Source organism: Danio rerio, chromosome 22 (assembly GCF_049306965.1).
Source record: "Danio rerio strain Tuebingen ecotype United States chromosome 22, GRCz12tu, whole genome shotgun sequence".
Classification (NCBI taxonomy): Eukaryota; Metazoa; Chordata; class Actinopteri; order Cypriniformes; family Danionidae; genus Danio; species Danio rerio.
In genome coordinates this window covers 15,347,762-15,357,500 of record NC_133197.1, presented here as the reverse complement: position 1 = coordinate 15,357,500, position 9,739 = coordinate 15,347,762, and the positions used below count along the sequence as shown (strand labels likewise).

Here is a 9,739-nt window from a genome sequence, read left to right as displayed (position 1 = left end):
TTCTGGTCTGACTGATTAGTAAAGGCCAAAATGTGACAACAATTAGTTGTTTTCAGCAGTAGTAATCTACAAAATATGCAGGTTTTATTCGCTTCAGTGGCTTTGTTTACATTCTTCTCTCCAACATGGCCGACTGATGACGCATCATGAACACTCTTGTTACTCACATGCTCAGCTTCAGATCTTCTGTTTCACCAATGGTACCATAAAGTGAGATTGTCATTGCCGGATCCATCTCTAAATGGTTTATTTGTCCAACGAAGTTGATTTTCAGTTGATAGTGAAAAACTGTAAAAATTAAATAAGAGAGTACTTGTTTCAGCATCTGACAACTAGGGTCAGGGTCAGTCTGAGATGAAGGCCCTTTTCGACAGTCAGGTTTAGGTCAATCTGCAAAAATCCAATAGTTTCTAACTCACGTACTGAGACTTTTTGAATAACATGTCACAAATTATATAACAAATTGTTACAAATTATCTAAAGCAAAAACACCAAATATGAAGTGTGCTTTACACAGGTGAGTGGGCTTGACAAACCACCTGTAGAAACACTTACTCTAGCATTTTACTCTCTGAGCACTAACAGTTCTCTTGTATTATTAGCACTTCCTGTGTGTAGTGCCTCTATGTTGATTTGCTGAATGTCGTTTTGGACAAAATCGTCTGCTAAGTGGAAATATACAGATTTTAGTGTATTCTGCGGCACTATCTGTGCTTGTTTACAACATCACACATACAGTATAGGTGTGGCAGAGGTGTTACACTGTTCTAACCACCACTTTTCCAGTTTCCAACCGGATGCAGATATTTCTTGAGATAATATGCACATATTGACAATCGCAGCCTTGTGAACGGGGCCGAAATTTGTCGTCACTTCATCAAACTAATTGATAAACAAGGTTACGATACAATTCTTCATTGTGGCGGCTCGGTGGCTCAGTGGTTAGCACTGTTGCCTCACAGCAAGCCTGGCTGAACCAGTTGGCATTGCTGTATGGATTTGCATGTTCTCTCTGTGTTTGCAAGGGGTTTCCTCCACAGTCCAAAGGCATGCGCTATAAGCTAATTGGGAAAACAAAATTGGCCGTAGAGTATGTTTGTGTTTGTGAATGCGAGTGTGTGTGTCGGTGTTTCCCAGTACTGGGTTGTGGCTGGAAGGCATCTGGCCTGTAAAAAACACGTGCTGGATAAGTTTGCGCTTCATTTCGCTGTGGTGACGCCTAATTAATAAAGAGACTAAGCCGAAAAAGAAAGTGAATGAATATTAGCAAAATATCAAATAGCACATCAGCAGCGTTGGCTGTTATTAGTTACTAACAGTATTCATTCATTTTCTTGTCGGCTTAGTCCCTTTATTAATCCGGGGTCGCCACAGCGGAATGAACCGCCAACTTATCCAGCAAGTTTTTACGCAGCGGATGCCCTTCCAACCGCAACCCATCTCTGGGAAACATCCACACACACATTCACACACACACTCATACACTACAGACAATTTAGACTACCCAATTCACCTGTACCACATGTCTTTGGACTGTGGGGGAAACCGGAGCACCCGGAGGAAACCCACACGAAGACAGGGAGAACATGCAAACTCCACACAGAAACGCCAACTGAGCCGAGGTTCGAACCAGTGACCTTCTTGTTGTGAGGCGACAGCACTACCTACTGCGCCAAAACTAATAGTATTAGTTACTGTAATTCAATGCCTTATTCACTAAAAAAGTAAAGTAAGGGATTACGTTTTGTGTTTTGTAATTTAATTACTTACTAATAATATAATTAAATACTGCAAAGAAATTAAACATTTGTATGTAATCCAGTTCAGGAAATACAAATATGTTTTTCTGAATTAATAGATTTTTCAACTAAAAGAGGTAACATTTGTCTGACAATCGCATGTGCTTAAGAAACAATGAATTGACTAAGAATTAAAGGACAAAATGATGACATATATGAAATATACATGCACCACAAAAACAGATTTATCTGTTAAACCGACAAGTGCAACACAAACTACTCTCCAGCCTTTATTTGGAATAAAACTTCCAAGTAACTCAACACGTGCAAAGGCAATTACAAGCGTGGTAGGAGTACTTATAGCCGCGGACATGCGACCTCATTCAGTGATAGAAAACTCTGGTTTTAGGCATTTAACTAGCATGCTAGAACCGCACTACAAAATCCCAAGTAAAACGCATCTCACAGCTATGGTGATACCCTCCATGTAGAATAAACTGAAGGAGAAAGTTATAGAAGGTCTCAGCAGTGCATATTTAGTAGCCTTGACTAAAGATTGCTGGACCTCCAGAGCAACACAGAGCTTCATGACTGTCACAGGTATTATTATATTGCATAAAAGTCTTAAAATTGTGCTTTTTAAAATTTTTCTTTTTTAAATCAAGAATCGAATCGAACCGTGACTTTAGAATCGAAAATGTAATCGAATCGAGTATTTGGAGGATCGTGACACTCTTAGATATTATACATACACAATATAAGGTTTAATTTGTCTAAAATAAAGCTAAAAGGCCCTGTGGTATTGAGTCAAATAATTATATTACTTATTAACTAATTCAATTATTTTCAGATAACTTAATTTAAATACAATAGTAATGATGTAATTAGTTATTAACTACTGTTTTGAAGTAATTTACCCAATACTGTACATCAGTGATACAAAAAAAACTGACACTTACCTCTGAACGGCATGGAGCCCCGTGTCTTGGTGAACATCTTGACACTTCTAGCCTTGCGGACTTTGCTAATGTCATAGCCCACAGTGTTGCAGCCATTCTTGCGACACTGAAGGCAGACACCGCGGTCGAACATGTCATTACTCCCACAGCTGTAGGCCCTGCCGGCGGCTTCTTCATTCAGCAGCGAGTCGATGAACAGGTGGATGGACCGCTCGTGCTCGCATCTGATGGCGTTATTTATGGCTAAGGGTATAAATAAAGCATTGTATATTCGAGTTTGACCATAAATGTCACCAAAAGTTAGTGTCTGGATTCTTGAAATAGATGAATGGGTTCATTGTTGAAAGGTTGTAGCGGGTTTTATTGCAACCATGCCAAAATGGATTAGAAAGGCGGATTATGAAAAATGTGATTATGAAATGCTGTCACAACCTACTCTTGATTTAAAACCGATCCTGTTCTGAAATTCTCACTTGAGGAATGATACAGATAGCTGATAAATTAGTGCCACAGTTCAAATAAAATATATTTATATGTTTAAGGTTATTAGAGGAAAATTCACAGCCTTTTAATAATAAATTATTTCGTATTAATACATTTTTGTATTAATTTATTCTTAATAAAAATTTAAAGAAAATTATTCTTATATATAATTTTTGTTGACTTTATAAACCATCTGAAAATTACTTTATCATATTTATTAATAAAAAACAAAATATTTCCATAAATATATATATTTTTAACTAAATATATAAGTGATTACTATGGACAAATATCAATATCTGAAATTTTATTTACCTTTGAAATATTTAAATATAACATTACAAATTCATATGATTATTTAATATAAATAACATAATATATTATTTAATGTGTATATATGCACACATTTTCTCCACAATAAATATGTCTTTCTGTATATATAATTGCAAATGCATATATTTACCAAATATTCCATAACTAGCCATTTTCTCCAGTGCTCCTCTCAAATTGCAGCCGGGCTGGAAGCTTCCACCATTGGGGTAAATATCCACATGACCCACCGGCTGCTCAATTCCAATACTGAGACCTAGAGAACCTCTGGTGAATGTGTGCAGGACGTCCACAAAATGGGCATCATCTGGGGACAGTCGTCCGTGAGCATGAACCCCTTCAAAATCTGGTCCAGCAGGGTCTAGACCTGCAAAATAATATAAATACTTGACCCCTGTGTTTCTGTGAAGTTTTAGCTCAAAATTTCACACAGATACTTAATTAATGCAAATTGCAAATATCAAATTTGCCCCTTTTTGTATGTCACTTTAAATGCAAATGAGCTGCTTTCTAGAAAAGGGCGGAGCCTATATATACTACTCCAGAGACAACAAAACAAGCAAATCTAATGCTAGTTTACAACTTTTAGACTAAACAAGAACATTTCTGAACAATTAGTGGATACATTTATATAGTTGTGGTGAAGTAAAGTTGATTCAATGTGTTGAACTTTACAACATTGCATTATTGGTACAATATTCTTATCTTTAAATAACGTAAAAAGTCTGTTGCCTGATTATACTGCTCGCATAAAAGGTGTGTTATGTAATTACAGTGTTTTCTCTGGTCTCTGTGAATACAGTCAGATTCAATAGCAGCTTTAGCCATATTAGCTGTACAGCAAGCTAACATGCACATTCAGAAAGGACATTTGTGAATATTTTGAAAATATAAAGCATGTATGAGACTTTACTGACATCCTCAGCACATCTCTTCTGCAAATTACAGAGGGGTTGAGCCAACTAAATGAGTCTTGATCTCCACAAAAGCATATAAAACTCTTTAAACTTAGTTTAGAACATAGTTTGCACCAACTTGTATCTTAAATAGTAATTCATTCATTTTTATTCGGCACCACAGCAGAATGAACCACCAATTATTCCAGCATGTTTTACACAGCGGATGCCCTTCCAGCTGCAACCCAGTATAGGGAAACATCCATACACACTCATTCACACACATACACTATGGCCAATTTAGTTTATTCAATTCACCTATAATCCATGTATTTGTACTGTGGGGAAAACTGGAGCACCAAACAGAAAAGCTAACTGACCAAGCCCGGACTCGAACTAGCAACGTTCTTGCCTTAAATAGTAATATTATTAATTAAAAATAATAAATAATATACATTTGATTACCCCTATAATGGTTCATACCATTGTGAATGCATGATTGTGCCCAGCAAGTTATACATGAAAATGTTCAGTCAGCAGTTTGAAATGGGGAGATCTAGCCTACTAGTGTTCACATAACACTTTTATTATAAAATGGGTGTCTGTATCTAAATATTGCCTATAAGTGAAGTACATTTTGATTTATATAGTGAATTTTATAGATTCCAATGGAACTACTAAAGCAACTGGCCCTCCTCTGATGGTCTATCTGTAATTCACACAATTTTCTCAGTGGCGTGGATGTCATGAGTTCGCAATGTTTTTTCTGGCACGGCCATTGTAAATCTGTATCTGCTCCAGCAAATAAACATAAATGGAAAATCTGCATGTTTTCTGGGTTGGTAGATGCAACAGGAACGTGGGAAAATTCAGATTTTCATCATCATGTCCCTTTTATGACCTGTTGTTGTAAATAAGAAAGCAAACAAACCTGTGATTCTTCCGATTTTGTTTGTAGTGTGACTTCCTGCAAAACCCGCAACGTGTGCTCCGAGGCTGTAGCCAATGAGGTGCAAGTTCTCCAGAGGAACATTAGATGTTTCCTTATGAGTTAAACATGAGAACATATTAATATCTGAAATTATGTTTGTTATGAAGATTTGATTTGCTGGCACCAACCTCTATCCAGTCTATGAAGAGTCCGATCTCTCGTCCCACCATCTTTGTGTTTTGTGCCGCCACCACATAATGATCCTGTGCCGTGTCCAACCAATCCACGACGATAACGTTAGCATCTTTCTCACGGTTGTACAGCGCTGCGACCAGTTTCTCAACCCAGCTCTCAAACAGTCCACTCACCTGAAGAGGTGTTACATTGGCATGACTATAGACCGTTTTGAAGGATGTAAACAAAAACAATGGTCCCAATGTGTTTCCTGTTTTACTTTTCAAACTTTTATCGCGTCCGAGAATCCAAAAAGAGACACATATTGATAAGTAATGTTATGATAGCTGTTTTAACATTAAGCTATGATTGAATTGGCTCTTGTTATAGTTATAAAATAGTTTGATAACAAGCAGGAAATGTTCAAGGGCCAATAGCTATGTTTTCCATCCAGAAATGCGAATTAACTTTATGCGCAAAACTAGATCACATAAACGATGTGCGAATAAAGCAGCATTTCCATCCATTTCCAACTCAAAGTGAGTCAAAGCGAACAAAATCATTAGTTCCTGATTATCTGGAGCCAAATATCAACAGTAAAAAGAGAATTTACTGCGATAAGAGAAGCTGCATTAATAGTTTCTTCATTTAATAAATGACTTGCGCCTCAGAAGGCAATCCTAACACGCAATGAATGTGCGGTGGTGTTTGAAGGCATGAGACGTGGAGCACAGACCCTCTTGATTCTAGAGGTCATTAATAATATAATAACACTAATACTGAGATGGTTAAGATGTTTCAGAATGAACAAAACAACATTTGAGATGTTTTACAACTGTGCGAATGGATGTGCGAATGGACAAGCCTGCAATGGACAATCTCTTATAACAAAATCACATGACCTTTTTAATGCACATGCTGGAATTTGTTCAGTAAATTTGTTTCCATCAAAGTTTAAGCGCATCTTTTCCTATTGAATAAAAAGTTTCTCCTACTTAGTTATGCGCATGTTTTTTATGCACATTTTCAAAATGTATGCGCATCTTGGCGTTTCTATCAACCGTTTGTTTATGCGCATATTCAAAATGAGCATAAAAATAGGTGGATGGAAACGTAGCTAAAGACATCACCACGTTGAAATTGTCTATATGGGGTGAATGGGAAAAGAGTCAGTTGAGCTTATTGATTTTACCGTCCAGCCGTGGATAACCAAAATGGTTTTTGACGTGTGGTTGAAGTTGCAGCTGCTGAGAGTTTCCGCTTTGCCACGTACAATATAGCAGACGTCGTCATCTGGTTGGGACGGATTTCTTAGAGAAAACTTTACGTTGAGTTTTTTGACATCTGACAGATCCCTTAGATCCTCCAGAAAATGATCTATGTGAGGGTAACAGTCATTGAAAACAATATGAAGTCAAATTTTTAAAAAAATTATTTGAAAAATCCATTTTATGTAATTAGACATTTTAGTTGTCATGTAAATGAAATATAACTCTTAACAACATAATTTTCTATGAAACAATAATAATATACCTTCATTAAAGTAATATTTAAAAATATTTCTTTAACTATTACTATCTACATAAAAACAGTAAAGGACACAAAATCTAAGGCAAATTAAAGATATATAAATAGAAATATATTACTTTGCTATATCATTAATATACTATTTTAATTTGACACTAATAATATCATAAACTTTTTTTAGTAATAGTTAAAATATGTATAATATAATATACACATAAATCTACATGCTCCAGATGTGACGCAAAGGCACATTATTGAAAAAAAAAATATTGAAAAATTATTGAAAAAAAATGAATGAAAGAAAGAAAAAATAAAGAAAAAATAGCGAAAGGACAAACATATTTCCATTGTTCAACTCACCTGACATAACAGGTGGGTGGAGCAATAGTGCCATACAATATAACACCTTTAATCGATCTTATTAGCCAGCATATGAACTTAACATTTGAGAAATAATTTTTAAACAGCATTAAAAATCTAAACGACTCTAATATAATGCAACAATGTGCAAAACGTTAATGGACCAGCGTCCTTTAATATCCGGCTTCCATTAATTAAAGTTCCCTCATGTAAAACGCAGGATTTACAGTGTGGATTTGATGACATTATACAAGAAACAACTGCGGCACTTCAAAACAAGAAAACAACGCCTCGGGTTATCCTCATCCGCTCCTCCCGCAACATCAGTAAACTTCTCAAGTCTTACCAAAGACTCCGTTCAAGACGTTTCCTTCCTCCAGAGCAGCGATGAATGGACCGGTAATGTTCAATACAAGCCACAGGAAAACGCACAGTAGTGACCGAATGTTCATGTCTTTTCTGCGTAAACTTTGCGCACGTGTGATCTTGGCCGATAACTTTCGCGCGCGCGGACTGCTGCTAAAAGACTGAGAGGAAATGAAATTTGCGCGAACTCCTTCAATAACCACACTAAAACACTCTGAGCCTCAGAATTCAGCTATGCTCCTAAATAGCATTACTAAGAGCCACTGGTCGCAGCCCACAGGCGGGGTAAAACATTTGACGAGTCTGTCAGTTAATCTTTTTTTATAATAGTATTTTTGACTTGGTTGACACCGTTTAACTGACTCCTATCTATCTATCTATCTATCTATCTATCTATCTATCTATCTATCTATCTATCTATCTATCTATCTATCTATCTATCTATCTATCTATCTATCTATCTATCTATCTATCTATCTATCTATCTATCTATCTATCTATCTATCTATCTATCTATCTATCTATCTATCTATCTATCTATTTTGTTTATATTGTTTCTTTTTGTTTTATCATTCAATATATTGCTTGTTAGTTTGTTTTTGTCTATCTATCTTATCTGTCTGTCCATCCATCCATCCATCCATCCATCCATCCATCCATAGCAATTGTTTTTGTTTTTATTGTTTGACTGTCTATCTATAAGCTTTTTTTGTTTGTATTGTTGTTTCTTTATTGTTTTGCTATTTATCATTTAATAAAGCAATTGTTTGTTGTTATCTATCTATCTATCTATCTATCTATCTATCTATCTATCTATCTATCTATCTATCTATCTATCTATCTATCTATCTATCTATCTATCTATCTATCTATCTATCTATCCATCTATCCATCTATCTATCTGTTGCTTTTTTTGTTTGTATGGTTATATTTTTGTTATTCTTTTGCAATCTATCTTTCTATATAGCCATTGTTTGTTTCTATCTGTCTGTCTGTCTGTATTTGCATATTTGTTTATAATTTGCTATCAACCTATCTTGTCTGCTTCTGTTCTATCTTTTGGTTGTTTATTTATTTTCGTTGTTTGCTTTCTGTGGTTCTAGCTGTTGATTTTAAAATGTTGGCTCTTTATATATCATTATATCATTCTACATATTTATTGATTGGTAATTTGTTTTATTTTAATGTGGTGAAATGTTCTACATAACATTGTTTGTTCGTTTAGTTTATTTATCTTTTTTTTCTTTGTTTTACTTTTGGTTTGATCTGTCGGTCAATCTTTCTTCCATCATGTCAGAAAATTCAGCATTGCCATTGCAGGACTAATTTGTATTTTAAAATATATTAACACAAAAGTTATGTACAATTTTGTTCCTTATTCCTAACTTACTGACTGCTATAGTGTATCTACAATCAGAGCCCAGAGACTGCATAGACCTCTAGACAGTATATAATCTTAAACTGAACAACCATGTAATTGGGTCAGATGGGAAAATTGACAATTTTTTCCCCTTTTTTTCTTTGCCAACAACCTGTTATATCAAGAATGTTGACATAAAAGGTTATGTCAATATTCATGGAAAACTTGAATGAACAGCATAGAGGAGAGTGAATAACAAACAACAAAAACACACTCAAATTTCTTTCGTCATTCAAGGCATAACTTATAACTCATTATGTGGCTATCTATGTACTCAGTGCTCTAAGTCAAAGTCACAACATTACACTCAGACCCTGCCAAAACTCTTAATGACAGCTGCGTCATCTGTTATAGCGTAAACCACCAATGATGTTATGAGCCAAAAAGTTCTTCGAGAAATAAAACAAAGTAATGACCTGTCACATGCTCTTTAGCAGATGGAAAAGCAGATGGAAACACTTCTAGAAATCATTGCCCACTGTACAAGAACTCAGAGGAGGTCAAAAATGCCTTCTCCGAAGAATTTTTAGAGCCAGAATCAGATTCAGATCCCC

The 9,739-nt window shown here is 35.5% G+C and overlaps 1 protein-coding gene across 4 annotated transcripts in view; it reads right to left on the bottom strand.

Annotated features, from left to right (window-relative positions):
* Positions 1–7,981, bottom strand: part of LOC100331214 (lipoprotein lipase) — a 38,292-nt gene extending 30,311 nt beyond the window's left edge. For 3 of the 4 annotated variants that reach the window (XM_073936780.1, XM_073936779.1, XM_073936778.1), the window contains exons 1-5: positions 7,746–7,981; positions 6,705–6,889; positions 5,527–5,706; positions 5,339–5,450; positions 3,645–3,878 (exon numbers count right to left, since the gene is read on the bottom strand). In XM_073936780.1, coding sequence (XP_073792881.1) covers positions 3,645–3,878; positions 5,339–5,450; positions 5,527–5,706; positions 6,705–6,889; positions 7,746–7,851 — 817 coding nt within the window. In that variant the 5' untranslated portion in view covers positions 7,852–7,981. Of the gene's footprint in view, positions 1–167; positions 289–2,698; positions 2,942–3,644; positions 3,879–5,338; positions 5,451–5,526; positions 5,707–6,704; positions 6,890–7,745 lie in introns of all 4 variants that reach the window. The other variant, XM_002666241.8, reaches the window with a different exon arrangement.
* Between the last annotated feature and the right edge of the window lie 1,758 nt (positions 7,982–9,739).